The sequence below is a fragment of the Lissotriton helveticus genome, chromosome 4_1, assembly GCF_964261635.1.
Source record: "Lissotriton helveticus chromosome 4_1, aLisHel1.1, whole genome shotgun sequence".
NCBI classification, from domain to species: domain Eukaryota; kingdom Metazoa; phylum Chordata; class Amphibia; order Caudata; family Salamandridae; genus Lissotriton; species Lissotriton helveticus.
In genome coordinates, this window is record NC_136063.1 from 1,434,897,538 (window position 1) to 1,434,914,675 (window position 17,138).

Below are 17,138 nucleotides of genomic sequence, written 5' to 3' on the forward strand. Positions count from 1 at the left end.
GGAATTTCTAACCTTCCGTAGAAGGTACAACAGAAATCTTAGGCTTTTTCAACACAGCACCCACTATTTTTACTCACAACACTGTAAAAATCACACAAAACAAATTAGTGAACAACAAACAATCCCAGCGTGGCTTTGTCAAAGGTCAACCTACCAAAGCTCAGCTCTGTCAGCAACCAGCCAATGACGACGTGGCCTTGTGGTGACATCTCACCAATCCCAGCGGAGCTCCCGGGCCGACTACCCAATCACAGACACAGTTCCTCTGTGAAAGAGGAATACAAAAACAAAGGATTTGTTCCTCAAAGGTAAAGTAAGAAAAATCTCTGTAAGTAATAGACCAAAAAGCAACAAAAACAGCACTCTTTACGGTACAGGTTTTAACCACAATTCACACTAGGCAGACCCCACCCAGTGACAGTCCAGCCTGGCTAATGAAATCACTCCCATGACCTTGAGAACAAAGTACCTCAACCTTGATTAAACACACATCCCAAAAAAGGAAACTCATTAATTCAGAAACCCTCTATCTGTATGCATGCAGCGCCTTGCAGTATATACTACCCTGTGCAGACAAGTAAACCACAACACCTCAAGATCTTAGATTTCAACAAATCTGATAACCAAATCAATCAATAATAAAAATCATAAATAAGAATAATACATCAAAACAAGTGATCAAACCACCACGTGAACCCAAAATCAGCATTGTGTAAACAATCACTTCACAAACAGGATGGCAATGCATTTCAAACTCATAACTTCAACGTATATCATGTACACCCCCAAAATATTTACAGCTTATAAAATAATTCGGTTCTTTTCATACTTACACTCCAGATCATTCAGGAACAGCACTGCAAGTCAAACTTCCTAGGAAGATTTAGACACTTGGAACTTCAGCAGAAAATCCACCATTCCCAGGATCAGGCATAAATGTAGCAGGAAACCTAGAATGGGTCTCTTGGCATAAAGAAGGTGCATTTCAATGAGCAGCCATCCTCTGCTATCATGATTTGTTTGTGCAAATCGTACTACAAAATTTAGACACCCCAAAATGTACCTCATAATTTTACCCACTGATTAGTGTGTGTGTTAAGGCACCTTCCCAAACATCAAATTAGCAGAGTAAAATAATTTCAAAAGTAATGGGACCACTCAATAAATGAGTTCTAAAACAATGAAAAACTATAGGGTTTTATTAAAAAATTAAAAAATGGGTGATACAGTGTAAATGCAATGATGGGTCTCAGAAGCAGACTTATACATTGTATCTAAAATCTGAAACTATTGTAAGTCCCAAATGATCAACAAAATCAGGAAATAGTCGGGCAGCCTACCTAGTACCACCAAGGAAAGCTCAAAGATCTTGGCTCACCTCACCAAATCAAAGCATTTTTATGCACAGTTCTTGTATAGAATATTAGTCGTTCAGCACGATCATCATAGTATGAGTAAAGTATCATTACTTTAGCAAATCAGAACTCTACAATAATAAGCGTCATTACTTCCACACATTAGCACCATCCCATTTTGTTAAATTATCCCTCTTAGCTAATGTCATCCGGACATGTTCGAACAAATATGAAACATTAAAGAGTAAGACTTTCAGTGAATGAATAGACCAGTGATCACAGTGGAAGCACCTTGAACATTTTTACAAGTCATAGGGAACAGGAAACGTTTATTGAAAGTTGTATTATAACAATTACTACACCTCAGCATGACTATGCTCTGCGGAGCTTGTGAGAGAAGATACTCTCAAAATCTAGTCACTCACCCATACATTCACTGAGACACCTAATCACTCACTCATACAGTCAGTCATGCACCCACTGAATCATCCATACAGACACTCATACACCCACTGATTCATCAATACACCTTGGTGTATATATTTAACACTCAAAAACATTCACAATCACTGGATGATGTCATCAGTGATGTCACTGACCATGTCATGGGTGATGTAATATGTGAGGTCATAAACAGTGCATTGCAGGGGCACAAGTTATAGTTAGCTCTCTGGTTTTGTACAAGTGAAACTTGAGCTTAACTTAACTATAACATATCTGTAACCTTTGTCTTTTTTAGTACATTTCTAAGGTTTTTGAAATTCCATTTCCTAACTATAATGAACATGTAACCTTTGTTTTGTTCAGTGAATTTCTAAGGTTTTTAAATACTAATTTCTAACTATAACATCCCTATGACCTTTGGTTTGTACAGTGAATAGCTATGATTTTTAAATTCTATTTCCTAACTATAAGGTCCCTGTAACCTTTGTTTTTTTCAGTGAATTTCTAAGGTTTTTTCAAATTCTATTTCCCAACTATAATGTAAATATAACCTATGATTTTTTACTTATATTTTTAAGGTTTTAAATAGTATTTTCTATCTAAAATGGCTCTATAAGGTGTATTTTTATGAGCTTGTATTTTCTTCAGTGGATTAATAAGCATAGGTTTTTTTTGTTCAGATTTTGTTATATTTGCGACGACGTCACAAAATCACAAAACAAAAGCAGACACTCAGTGACCACCCCCACATTCTAAAATTTTTGCTTAAAAATTTCATTTTAACTATTACAACACACACATTAGTAACTTAAAAAATATGTTAGTACCCCCATTTTTGTAGTAACTTTTTTAAAGACTGCATTTGAACCCTACCTGTTTTCGAAATTATGCCATGAGTCACAATGACTTTAGTAACCACAACGTTTGCGCCTTTTTTAGGGGGTGCAAAACATATATATGCAGATATTTTACAGTTTTTAGACACTAGGGGTTTATTACTACACTACATATTTTAGTGGGGAGTTTGTATAAAAATAACCATTTCAACCGTTTTTCTGTTTTCAGAGTGACGTAGGGCGTCACGATGATATCGGTAGCCGTGATCTCCGTGAATACGTTGCGAAATGACAAAACAAATGCAGACATTTAAAAGGCACCACCACTTTCAAAACTTATAATTGCAAAATGGATTATAACCAACAGCCTAAACGCATTACTATCTAAATAATTGTATAACAGAGTCCAGTAGAACCCAAAAGGGAGGCAGAGGTAAAAGTAGATAGCACCTTACTCTCTATTTGTGGTACTGTGGTCGAGAAGTAAGACTTTATCAGAGGTGTTAAGCACTTGTTGTACACACTCAATTAGCCAATGATTGCACACACTCAAATACCAATTGGTTTTGTATAAAAATATTCTTTTAGTTATTTTATTTCCTAGAACCAAGCAAGCCTGGCAAAGGTAAGTGATTTATACTTTTCAATAATAATACAGTTTTGAATTGCAGTTCTATATATACTTTGGTATGGTTACAGTAGAAATACTGGTAATGCAATACTTTGAAATATTGTACATATCCTTTGTATTGGCTTTTCAATAGGATGTCAAGTAAAACTTTATAAATAAATAAACTACTTTACAGATTACTTTTCTTAAATAGTGCAGCATACCTGGATACTGCACTGGGACATTTCCTGTAAACAGGTAAGTAAAAGCGTTTTGGTTTTTTGGTTACAGTTTTAGAGACTTTTATAGATTTCCCGACTCCACACTTAGTAGATTTTTCATAGAAAAATAGTCAATGTTATCCTACGGGAGAAAATAGTGTTATTGGTTCAGAGGTAAGTACTTGATTGTGGGAGTTGGGTTTTCTGGAGTTAGCCTCAGGGCTCCCCCAGGGTTAATGATGCACTCTCAAAGTACCCTCAGCAGCATTAGGGCGGCAGGGTGCAGAGTCCTGAGGCCCAATGTTATCCAATGAGGGATAGGGGGCCTCCGGTTGGTGGCTGCTTATGAGCAGGCCACAAGGTTGTGGGAGCTAAGCTCCTGGATGTAAGTTCAGGGCAAATGGTGGTTCAAGACAGCACCAAAAGTAACCCTCAGCTGCATCAGGGCGGCCGGGTGCAGAGTGCTGTTTTGGCTTTGGGGACCCTGTTACTTTCAATTGGATTTCTCCAGTTTGCAAACACACTGCAGGCTCGGGGACGACGGTCTTCTGGGTGCGACCACCACTTGGAAAGGTAAGTTGGGATGCTGGGGTTGGCTAGACACCGTCGGTTGGTTCACCCAAGGCTCAGGTGGCCCCTAAATACTAGGTTTAGGGGCATTACAGGTAAGTACTGGTCGGGACCATTGGGTCCCTTGCTTGGGGTAGGTACACTCTCTATTATGCCACCCTCTAGTGAGAGGGGGGTATATGCCTCACTCTGGTTGGCTGGGTCCCACCATCTGCAAGATGGCGTGGACTAAGAATTGTGCTTCACCTAACCTCCCCCACCTAAGGGGAGGGGTTGGCAAAGGCCGGCACACATCCCTTCCTCACTTGGTTTTCCCGCCGATTCTCCCACCCAAAGTGGGGGTCAGAACCGGTGGTGGCCAGTTGCTGGAAGCAGCAAAAGGCCTGGGGAAGCTCACAAAGGCAGCAAGCCATTGAAGCTTCCCCTTTGTAGACCCTGCCCATCCTGGAGGAGGAGGCTTGGCACCTCATCCCAGGATGTGCATTGTTTCAGACCCCGAGAGCAGCAGGCTCTCAACCCAGGAGTCCAGAAACATGTCTGGTGGTGGCAGCTGGTGAGTAGCCACTCAGTCTGGACACTAGTGGTAGGTCGTTTTTCAGGGGTCATATCTAAGATGTCCTCTGTGTGCATTTTTCATTAAATCCCACACTGGCATCAGTGTGGGATTATTGTGCTGAGAAGTTTGATATCAAACTTCCCAATTTTCAGTAAAGCCATTATGGTACTGTGGAGTTTGTAATGACAAACTCCCAGCACCATATACTCTTAATGGCATTACTGCACTTACAATGTCTAAGAATTGACTTAGACACTGTATGGTACAGGGCTGATGCACCTGTACCCTCACCACTGGTATAGTGCACCCAGCTAGAGGGGTGGCTGAACTATGCCAGGGCAGTGGGTTGTAGGCGTGTCGACTATTCACTTTCTTCTGCACCAAAACACGCAGCCTGCAAAGGCAGTGTGTGTGTGTATAAAGGTACGGGCCTCTGAGGGTGGCACAGTAAGTGCTGCAGCCTTAGACGCTTTCCTTGGCCACAGTGCCCTTGGTACATGGGGTACCATTTACAGGGGACTGACCTGCGGACAAAGAATGCCAATTGGGTTTTGTTTTCAATGCAGTTTTGGGGAAATAACATAAGCCCTGGGTACCTGGTTGGCAAAAAGTGGGGGCAACCTTGCAAAAAGAGGGCCCTTTCTTACACTATAGAAGTTCGCTGACTAGAATTTTTGATTCAAATGGCATATGTATGCATTCATCAAACTTAGCAAATATGTGCTGGTTGCTTAGTGGTTAAAGTCCTATACTCCCCTTCTGAAGAATAATGGTTCAAGTCTTCATTTCTCAACAAACATGTTTTTGCTCAAAGTTGAGCTCATTTAAAAATGCATCAAGGTTCAATGAAAGGTTATGTTTTTTTCATGTCTTACTAAAAAGTTTATATATACTTTCCTTAGAATTTTAGGCCCCAAATAACAAAATATGCAATCTCTCTCCCTCCTCCAAATCATGTGCCCTGTACTGACCATGATGCTACAGTAACCTCTAGAAGGTACCGGGTTAGAAATGTTGGATTAAATGTCATAGATATGTTTTAATCCATTTCAGGACAGCCACTCTTGGCCTAGTGATTAAGGTCTCAGATAGTCAGTCTAAAATGTAACTATTCAAGTCTTCCTATAATCATATCCATATCTTTTTTCAAACTTGATCTCCATTTTCAAAGTAACAAGGTACACAGAAAGGTTACTTTTTCATGTTGTAGTAAGTAGTGTATATATTTTCTCTTAAATACTTTTGGCTCCAAATAGCAAATATCTTCTCAGGAAGGAAGACAATAGGGGCCTGCACTGGAGAGGTGTTACCTACCTCCTACAGGAAACCACACGGGTGTTGACCCAAAAGGCGAGCTTCAAAGCTGAAGCTCGCTTTAAAGAGCAAGTGAAGAACATTTGGGAGGAGGCAGCCACATTGTTTAGGCAGCCTAGCTGGCACCTAGGAAGGAGGGGAATTCTGTTGTCAAACAGTTTTTTCAAGGCCGTTTATCCCCCTTGGAAACCATGTCACTGGGTTGGGCTGGGGAACCCTAGATGCCAAGAGAGTGGTTCGCCACTTTGAGAGTGGGCAGAATGGTGCATCTTGGGATAGCCACATTTCAACCTTCACAAGACGTTGTCCTTAGGAGGGAGGAAACCTGGTAACTTATTGGCTACCAACCTCATCTTACCCCGAGGGCATATTCTGAGCATAAATAGGGCACCCCTGGCACCCACCCAGAACTCAGATTTCAACTGGGCCGGAAAAAGGACTGAAGAAGGACTGCCTTGCTGCACCGTGGAACCAGCAAAGAGAGGCAGCTCTGGCTTGAACTACACCTGCCAAACATGGTGGCCAGCAAAGAGGAGTTACTATGCTGTGCTCTGCTTTTGGAGGTTACCTACAGAGCCCAGCCTAAGCAATGAAACTCAATGGGTCAGTTAGATGACCTGTTGTTAACAGCACAGTGCCACAATAGCTGAGAAGCCTGTTGGGGCAAGTTGGTAGCCCAGAATCTTCAGACCAGCGCCAAATGCTGCCGTGCAGCACTAGAGACGAGGACCCTAAGCTTAAAGTTGAACTCGAGTTCGCTGAGCCCAGAAGAGTCATTGGAGAGCAGTTTGGTCACCCAGAAGCCAAGTTATTGCCCAGGGAAGGATTTGGCTGTGACTGCACTATCAAGCGACTGGTAGTCCAGTGGCGACCACACTTCTACCAGCACCAAGATGACTTTGAGGGACGTGGACCCTGGGACCAGGACCCCCTCACCCCCTTCGTGGACCGAGGGGTAGCCGAGAAGACCCCTGTTGGCAACACCACATCATATAATACGCCCCATTTCCTAACATCATGTTTTAGTGACAAATGTATGTGTATTTTCCTAAGCATTTCAGGCCCCAAATAAGAAATATTCTTTCTCTCTCTCTCTCCCTCCTTCGCTCCTCAAAAAGCTGCGTCCAGGACTGAAGATGATGTTATAGCCAGCTACAACAGAGTGACACAGGTGGCTTAGTTGTTAAGGTTACAGACTTTCATTCTGAAAGATAGTGGGTCAAGTCTTCCTTTCTCTAGTACCATATTTTTGTTCAAAGTTGAGTTCCATTAGAACAATGTATTAAGGTTCAATAAAAGGTTGTTTTTTTCATGTCTTACTAACAATTTCATACATTTTTCTAAGTATGTCAGATCCAAAATAACAAATATCTTTTCTCTCTCTCTTCTGCTCCTCAAAATCTTCTGTCCAGTGCGGAAGGCGATATCATAGTTAGACAATGGGACTAGACTAGAATTGTTGGATCAAATGTCATAGGTATTTTGTCAACCCATTCCGTAGAGAGTCACAGACATCCTAGGGGTGAGGGGCTAGAATCATCATATGAATGATAGCTGTTCAATTCTTCCTAACCTCATGGGGATGTTTGTGCTAAAAAGTGAGCTCCATTAAAAAAAGGTATAAAGGATCATTTAAAATATATTTTTCATCTTGCGTTATCAAATTTATATATATTCTTAAATATTTTGGGCCCTAAAATATCACCTCTCTCTCTCTTCTCCACTCCTCAAATCTCTCTGTCCCGTACTGACGTTGATGTTATAGTCACCTATGGAAGTTCACTGACATTAGTAGATTGAATGTCATAAGTATGTTCTCTTCAACTTCAAAAGAAAGTCACTGGTGGCCTAGTGGTTACAGTATCAGATTTTCGTTATGAATGTGTTTCAAGTCTTCATGATCTTGTTTTTGTTCAAAGTTGAGATACAATAAAAATCAAAGTCAATTCAATGAAAGTTATTTTTGTTCATGTTGTAGTAAGAAATCTATCTACATTTTCAGTCTTCAAATAAAATATTTTGTCTTTCTCTCCATCCTCCACTCCTCAAAATGATTTGTCTTGTACTGAAAGATGATGTTATAACCACCTAGGGATGCTACTTGACTAAGATATTTTGATCACACGTCATAAGGATGTTTTCATCAAGTTCAATAGAGGGTCACTGGTGGTCAAGTTGTTAAGGTCGAGTCTCTCATTCTGTAGGATAATATTTCTTTCCATGACCATGTTTTTGCTCAACCTTTAGCTCCATTACAAAAGCATCAAGGTTCAGTTCAGGCTGTAGTAAGAAATTCATATGTATTCTCTTAAATATTTCAGTCTCCAAATAATAAAATATATTCTCACTCTCTCCCTCCTCCACTCCCCAAAACTCTTTTTCGTGTACTGAAGATGTTATTATAGTCACCTGTGGAACTTCACAGCCTAGAATTTTTGGATCGTTTTATCAACTCTACTAAATAGTTGCTGGTGGCATAGTCACTAAAGTTACAGGCTCTCATTTAGCAAGATAATGATTCAAGTCTTCCTTTCTCTATGGTCATGTGCTTGCTCAAAGTTGAGCTCCATTACAAAAAGCATCATGGTTCTACGACAGGTTATGTTTTTCATGTCTTAGTAACAGGTTTCTATGCCTTTGCATATGCTGGACCAGGAGAAATGGGTCCCTGGGCCCGACGAACTCAGGGGAGGGGTCCCCACAAACGCCACCTCCTTGGCTTTTTAGAGAAGTAATGACACTTCCACTGACCCCCCCACCCCATTCCCTGGTCTACCCGGGTTTATTTTGAAGACTTGCAGTGGCCTTTCACAAGTTCCTTCTCTCGTGCTGAGGGTCTTTTCAGCAGGCCTCCTGGCCTCTACTGTAGCACCTTTGCCGGGAGCTGGTTACACTAGCTCCCTGCACCAGCTTTTCTCCTTTGCTTTGTCTCTGGTGCTCACCTCCTCCTGCTGGGTCACAGAAGTCCATATATTCCCCCAACTGGTCCTTTGGGTTTATAAGAGAACAGGACTCACTGGTCCTGTAGAGACCCACTGTTCTAGGGCCAGCTGTAGGCAAAGTATTTTGTCCATTAAGGGGCTTGTCCTTCCAGCTGTCCATGGTGCTGCCGCCGTCCAATTCCAGTGACCAACTCTCTTGTGCATGAGCATTTAATTGGGGTGGAAATTCTAGATGCCAGGCACCCCAGGCTAATCCTAGAGTGCCATATCACCTTTCCACCCCTGTCCCACTCCTCCTGCACAGCATGCTGGGACAATCCACTACAGCACTATCAATTAGTCTCTGTGCTAATCTCCTTGGGGGACCTCAACTCTACTCCTAGCTGACATCACTGCCAGGGAATTTGCCACCAAAACTTCAAATGGTAGCCTTCCTCCTGTGTCTGGGCTTACTCCTTTGTTTACTGGGACAGGGATGTCACTACCCTGGTACAATATGAAAACTAATTAACAGGTGCAGATTTTATTTTCCACCCCTCCCCACTCAGGAACTGAGTGAAGCACTGTTAATTGCTCTTTTTGTGAGGGGATGCTGTTGTTCCCTCTGCTGGGAAGCAGAGAAATTAACTTGGGCCAGCAGGGTGACAAACAGTCTGGACTCGGATCCTCAGCCAGAGAAATCTTACAGTTCTGGATGACCTTAAGATGTACATGTAGGCTTTTGGGACTTGCATAGTCAAACTTAGTACACATGTTTCACCCAAGTTTGACACCTTACTGGACTTTGTAGGCCTAATCGTGTGCTAACAAGTTTATATATATGGTCTAAAGTATTTCAGGCCCCAGACAATAACTATCTTCTCTCTCTCATCCTTCGGTCTTGAAAACTCTCTGTCAAAAGTTATAAGTATGTATGTATCAACTTCAAAAGAGTCACCTAGTGGTCAAGGTGTCAGACTTTCATTCTGAATTATAATGTTTCAAGTCTACCTTACTGTGGGGTCATGTTTTTGCTCAAAATTGACATCCATTGCAAAACGTAGAAAGGTTCAATGAAAGGTTAAATTTTTTCATGTTGTTGTAAGAAGTTCATATATATTTTCTTAAGTAATTCAGTCTCCAAACAACAAAATATCCTCTCTCTCTCATCTACACTGCTAAACTCATGTCCTGTAATGAACATTTTTATTTCCATCTTAGCACCTTTCGTTAGCTTGCCTGGTTTTTCCATCCTATCAGCTGTCCATCCGTTTTTGGCGCGGAGATACTCCTTCGGGAGTAGATTCCAGCACGGTACAAACCCATAAATAAATAAATAAATATGTTCTAGTTAGCTATTGGGCGCTAACTGACTACATTATTTTAATCAAATAGTTATAGGTATGTTTTCACCGCATTCCATAGATATTTAAAGGTAGACTAGTGATTATGGTGATAGTCTCCTATTTTGAGGGATAGTGAGGCAATCTTTCCTATTTCCAAGGGTATGTTTTGTTCAAAACTGAGCTCAATCAATCAATCAATCAAGTCATTTATAGAGCGCACTACTCACCCGTAGGGTCTCAAGGCGCTGGGTTGGGGGGGGGGGTGCCGTTACTGCTCGAACAGCCAGGTCTTGAGCTTCTTCCTGAAGGAGAGGTGGTCTTGGGTCAGGCGCAGGTCGGTTGGGAGTGAGTTCCAGGTCTTGGCGGCCAGGTAGGAGAAGGACCTTCCTCCTGTTGTCGCTCTTCGGATGCGGGGGACGGCGGCGAGGGCGTGGCTGGTTGATCTGAGGAGGCGCTTGGGAGTGTAGAAGTTGATCCGGTTGTTGAGGTAGCTCGGGCCTTGGTCGTGTAGGGCTTTGTGCGCGTGGGTGAGGAGACGGAAGGTGATTCTCTTGTTGACCGGGAGCCAATGCAGATCTCTCAGGTGTCCGGAGATGTGGCTGCGTCGGGGGATGTCGAGGATGAGTCTGGCCGAGGCGTTCTGGATCCGCTGGAGTCTTTTCTGGAGCTTGGCAGTGGTTCCGGCGTAGAGGGCGTTGCCGTAGTCCAGTCGGCTGGTGACGAGGGCCTGGGTGACCGTCTTCCTCGTCTCGGTGGGGATCCACCGGAAGATCTTACGTAGCATGCGCAGGATGTTGAAGCAGGACGAGGAGACGGCGTTTACTTGTCTGGTCATGGAGAGGGAGGAGTCCAGGATGAAGCCCAGGTTGCGTGCGTGGTCCGTCGGTTTGGGTGCGGTGCCCAGGGCGGGGGGCCACCAGGAGTCGTCCCAGGCGGAGGGCGAGGAGCCCAGGATGAGGACCTCCGTCTTGTCCGAGTTCAATTTCAGGCGGCTGGTCGTCATCCATTCGGCTACCTCTCTCATCCCTTCGTGCAGGTTGGATCTGGCGGTGGCGGGGTCGTTGGTCAGGGAGAGGATCAGCTGGGTGTCGTCGGCGTAGGAGATTATGCTGAGGTTGTGTTGGCTCCACCACAAAAGGTATCAGGGTTCATTACATTTTTTTTCACCTTGCACTAATTTGTGTATTGAATGTCACAGGTATGTATATATCCACTTCAAAAGAGAGTCACTGGTGATCTAGTTGTTGCAGTCTTAGACTTTCATCTTGAATGATGTTTCAAGTCTTCCTTTTTCCAGGATCATGTTCTCGCTCAAAGTTGAGAACCATTACAAGTATTAAGGTTTCACGAAAGATTAATTTTTCTCATGATGTAGTAACATTTTCATATGTATTTTCTAAGGTATTTCAGTCTCAAAAACAACAAAATATCTTTTCTCCTTCTCCCTCCCCCACTCCTCAAAACTGAAACTCCTGTAATGAAGGTGAAGTTATTGTTTCCCTTTGGGAGAGAACTGACTAGAGTTTTTTGATTGAAAATCGTAGGTATGTTTTCCCTTCTCTCCATTGGTAGTTAGAAGTGGCCTATTGGTTAAGGTTTTATATTTCATTCCGAATATTAGAGGTTCAATTCTTCTTGTCTCCATGGGCATGTGTCTACTCAAACTGGAGTTCTACTTCAAAAAGAATCAAGGTTCATTCGAAGGTCGATCTTTTTCACCTTTCACTCACTAGTTTATATTTCCTTAAGAATTTCAGTCCCCTAATAACAACTATATTCTCTCTCTCTCTCTCCTCCACTCCTCAAAACTCTCTGTCCTGTATTGAAGAGGATGGTATAGTCAACTATGGAAGCTCACTGACTAGAATGTTTGTATCCAATCTCATATGTATCTATTCCTTCCACATTAATAAAGAGTCACTGTTAGCATAGTGCTTAAAATCTCAGAGTTTAGTTCTGAAGGTTAATGGTTCAAATCTTCCTTTGTCTAAAAAAAGACCAAGGGCCCCATTAGGATGGCTGGCGGATCGCCCCCGCCAGGCCGGCGGTAGCCACCGCCAGCTAGGCGGGGGCGATCCGCCCGCCATCTGTGCCGGAATGACCCCCCGCCATATTATTATGGCTGGGGGTCCGCGGCAGACGGAAAGACCGTCTGCCGCTTTTCCACCCCGGTCGGAAAAGGGTTCTATATGGTGGCGGTGTCTATCAGACACCGCCAGCCATTTTAGAATGGGCATTTTCCAATGCCTTTCCGTGGCGGCATTGCCGCCACGGAAAGGCATGCGGAGTCTGCTTTAGGGGCTCATTGCGGGCCCCCAGGGACTCCAGGAGGGTGGGGGGTGCACATGGGGGTACCTATAGTACCCCCTTGCAGTTCCATGCACAACATGGCAGGCACCGCATGGTGCCTGCCATGTTGTGCATTGAAGTGCACAGCATGCCGTCCTGGCATTATGGCGGGTGGTGCTGACTGCACCGCCCGCCACAATGACAGGAATGCTGGATGCGCCTGCCACTGTGGCGGGCGCATCCTAATGTCCTCTATGTTTTCAAATTTGAGCTCCATTCCAAACAGCATCAACTTTCAATGAAAGGTACATTTTATCATTTGTAGTAAAATGTCACATTTATTTTCTTCAGTATTTCAGTGTCCAAATAAAAAAGCACCTTCTCTCTCTCTCCCTCCTCCACTTCTCAAAATGCTGTGTCCTATACTGAAGATATTGTTGCAGCCACCTATGGAAGCCCACTGACTAGAGTTTTTGGATCGAATGTTATATGTAAATTGTCACCACCTAGCATAATGACAGGTGGAATAGTGCTCAATGGGTTAGATTCTCCTTATGAGGGATAGTGGTTCAATTCTTCCTGTCTCCATGGGGATGTTTTTTCTTCAATTATAGATCAATGTGGAAAGGATCACTGGTCCTGCATAACCAACCAAAAATCTTCAAAAAGTGAGCTCCTTTACAAAAGGTTTCAAAGTTCCTTCAAAGGTTAATATTTTCTCGACAAACTCGGGGTGCACTAATCAACCTGTGTTGGCCTCTGCTGGTGTAATAGGCGCCCTCCGACATTGCTAATCGCTCACAGGCTGGCTTGCTGGACTGGCTGCAGATGTCTTCATCCACCACCGTAGTCTTCCGTGGGACACCCAAACAATGCATGCCAGGGTACCACAACACAACATGGTCAACAACGAGTGGCTGCTATGTTGCTGTACCACCGGCAGCAAGTAAGCAGGGCAGACAAAGCATCGCGAGGGGTGGAGCAGGTAAGAAAATAAGTAGATTATTAACCCTGTGATTACTTAAAATCTTTACAGTATAAAAACACACAATCAACACCCCTCCGCCCCAACTCCTGCCACCTTCACTGCCTCCCATCCCTTGAAGTTAAAACGCACTGTGCTTGCAAGTACACCAATTATTGCTTGGACCCTTCTTAGCCTACAAGTGGTATAGTACATTTTAATTGTGCTACCTTTTCCTTAAAAATGGTTTAAAAGTGTAAATTCTTTACTTTTAAGATAGGGATTTACTTCTGTTATACGAGCATTGCCCGGGAAGCTGTTAAAAGTTCAATAGATACTGGACTCCCCCCTCCCGGCCACCCATCCCTTAATTACATAAAACACCCCAAACTGGCTAAGGCCCCTTCTAATGGCGACACCCTTTTTTGCCATAAGTGGTGCGTTTTTAATGATTACTATAAAATCGGTTGAGAGAATGGAGTCATTGCCGTCAGGAGAAGGAACAATATATCTTGCCCTGACATTTCCCCCGACGTTAAATGTTCGTAAATTCTAATCCCTGAGTAGAACGGTTTTTGAGAGTTACCAGGAGTCTTTCTTATGTTTGGACACTCAGCACCGATTCGTTGTCCTCTTCGGGCATGCCAAGCGGTACTCATTCTTGTAGATCGGACTTGGAGCTGGTCGGTTGTTGTCTCTTAGTATGATTGCTGTTGTGATAACGCTGCTGCCCTTTATAATTGCCCAGAGGTCGCGGTTTTGAAATTCCAAATGTACCCGCTGCTAGGCCCTGCTGCTTCATTTGTGATCGACTTATCAATGTGGATGTCCCTCAATTGGTTACATACTTGGCCTGCTTGTGCTGCGAAGGCACCGACACATTTTGTTCCCGATTGGTACCGACCCAAGATTCTGAAATCTGTAGCTGGGCATCTATTGCAATTCTGATTTGATGAATACAATTCCCTGCTCTTACGAGTAGGCAGGTGTTTGTTTCTGAAAAGCACCCTGGAACAGGTGTTCTCTGGTACAGGGAGGAACTGCTGGGGGAGTGGCAGCTGCTCCAAGCTTCAAACTCATTCCTAGCCCTCAGTGGTCTGGCACCGGCACCAACTTAGGGCACCAAACACAGCCTGCTTCCCAGCTCCAGCTCCTTCTTCCAGCGTCCATCGTCCACCGTCCGACTCATGGTTCTGGTTTCGGCTCCTCCTCTGAGAATAGGTCTGTCCTGTGGAATAACCAAGGATCCTGGAGGAAGACTTGTTGCACAATGCTCCCTGCTGTGTGTAATTGGGTTTAATATGGCAATGAATAATATAATCAAGTTTGGTCTTCGAAATGCTGTGGAAATATTAGCTACTGAACTTCATTATTTTGACATTTTCTTCATATGTATTAATTACAGATATTCCAAAAACAGAGATGGATTTGGTGGGCCAAGGAGGCCAGAGCGGAGGCTGGCAATGTGTATACGTCTCTGATGTTCACATACACACCCAACTAGTAGTGCCATGTTAGCAAATTAATATTTTATCATTTAAAAGATTTTCTAGATATTTTCCAATTTCCTCAATTATCAGCGTATGAAAAAAACCCTATCCCCTCTACCTCCCCGTTATATACCTGACTCTATCTCCCTGTGATAGAAGAGCCTATTCCTTCATTGCAGAGATCAGTACAATCTTTCAGTAGAGCAGTACCTCCAGCTTTAATAGTGCACAACACAATGGTGGCGGCCATTGACGCACCCACTATATGATGTCATCTTTACTAGGATATTGTGCCATGCAGAATGAAAAGATATGCCTAGGAGTATTCATTCTCCTTCACACAATTACTTGATTTAGGCATTCTGTGCAATTATATAATAGTCTGTGAGACCAAGGATTTCGTTTTGTAGGGGGCATTATGGAATCCTTGTAGATTCTGCAGATTACCTGAACTTTCAGACAATTTTAACTTCTGATTCGCAACAAATGTAGGTAGCAACCTCTTGTAAAAATGAAATGGTTTAAATCAATTCAGAGAAAAGCTCAGCTGAAAACTCCAGGTGATGCCACAGCCAATGTCAGAAGTGGGATAATGAAAGTCCTGTAAAATTAGAGACAAGTCAAGACACGCAGTTGTATGCCACTACTACCTTATACCGTCCTGAGGGTAAAAAATGAAGTGGTGCACCATGGATGTGGCACCACAATCTATCCTTGGTTGAATGTCATGAGTGAAGTTGATGCCACACCAGCCAGCGACAGCATGAACTGGTCCTGGTTTAATTAGATGTCATTCTAAACGGTTGTATGACAAAACAACGCATGCTAATACATCGCATGCCATTACATCGCGGTTTTAACACTGCAAGTCGTTACAACGACTTGCGTTGGAGGGCGCTGGACTTAGGAGTAGTATAATTTACTATTCCAACTCCAGTCTACATACAGTAGGGAAGGTGTTGGATAGTAAATTATACTATTCCCTGTCCTAGAGCGCCATCCAGCGCAAGTCGTTGTAACGACTTGCGTTCTAAAAACCACGATGTAATGGCATCGCGATGTAACCACCGCGTTGTAAACGACGTTTCCCTTCTAAACAAGCAAAGAGCTCAGTAAAAAGATATCACTTTTGTGGAGCACATTCCCCAGGATCTGCTAATAGCTTTGTAAGGCACAGATACCATGACATAAATAGTTTTATTGGATGACTTTCAAACTGTGGTGTAGCTAGTGTGTCATGATTCCTACTGCAGGGAAGGAAATGCCCCCCTTGCTTCTGTTTGAACTGTGAAATACATCAATAATCAGGGTTCAGCATCTGGGCTCCACTGCCATGCACCTACGGCATCAATGGAAGGAATGCCTCTGCTTTAAATAAAATGCGTACATTTATAGTTTTTTGCAATCCCAATTATGAAATTCTTGGCAGGTTCACTTCCAGTGTCATTATAAATGTTCAAAGTCAGTAGTTTTTTTTCTGTAGAAGCCTTGGGAACGGCAATGCAGACCTCACTGATGAAAACAGACTTCTTAAAAATAACTGATCAAGTTCCTAAAGACAGTCCCGACTTAAATTAAGTTTGTGTTCTGCAGTAATTTATTTCGATATTGTAAGTTCTTCATTTCTTGTGCTGTGAATAGAGGGAGGACGTGGTTTAATCCATGTTTTGCTTTCTTTGGAAATATGTTCTGTATTCTGTTGCAAAGCTAGAAAAAAAAGATAAAATTGTTATTGTATTTGGTAAAAATCATATCAAATATTCAGAAAGGTCCATCAGATTTCAGAGTGTTTTCATGATTAATTGTTTTTTTCAAATGGCATGTTTTCTTTTATGCATTAAATGGACACTTTATGAAAACACTGCACTAATATTGTACTCAGTGCACACGTTTTTCGACACTGGGAACCAAGTAAAAGCATTTCACAAATCTTATTTACGTATATAATTCACGCGCTTACGTGTCGCACCATGTAACATTTATTTGGAATACACGTTGATAGGTAGGTCTACAACACTATTACGAGGTCCACACATTTCACATACAATAATATAAAATCCTGTACATGAGCTACCACTACGTCGTCGAAATATTTATATTATCACTATACTTGTGCCAGGTCAATGTACTGGATGCAATACTAGTGTTATGTAATATACTGCACGTGATATAGTGGGGGTATACCTTAAAAGGCATATGCCTGACAATGACATGCTTAGCAC

At 42.8% G+C, this 17,138-nt stretch overlaps 1 protein-coding gene across 1 annotated transcript in view; it reads right to left on the reverse strand.

The window, feature by feature from the left end:
- Positions 1-15,913: 15,913 nt before the first annotated feature.
- The window catches only part of CD83 (CD83 molecule), a 98,122-nt gene continuing 96,897 nt past the window's right edge, over positions 15,914-17,138 (reverse strand). Inside the window, exon 5 of the mRNA XM_078685807.1 lies at positions 15,914-16,623. Coding sequence (XP_078541933.1) covers positions 16,486-16,623 — 138 coding nt within the window. The 3' untranslated portion in view covers positions 15,914-16,485. The remainder of the gene's footprint in view (positions 16,624-17,138) is intronic.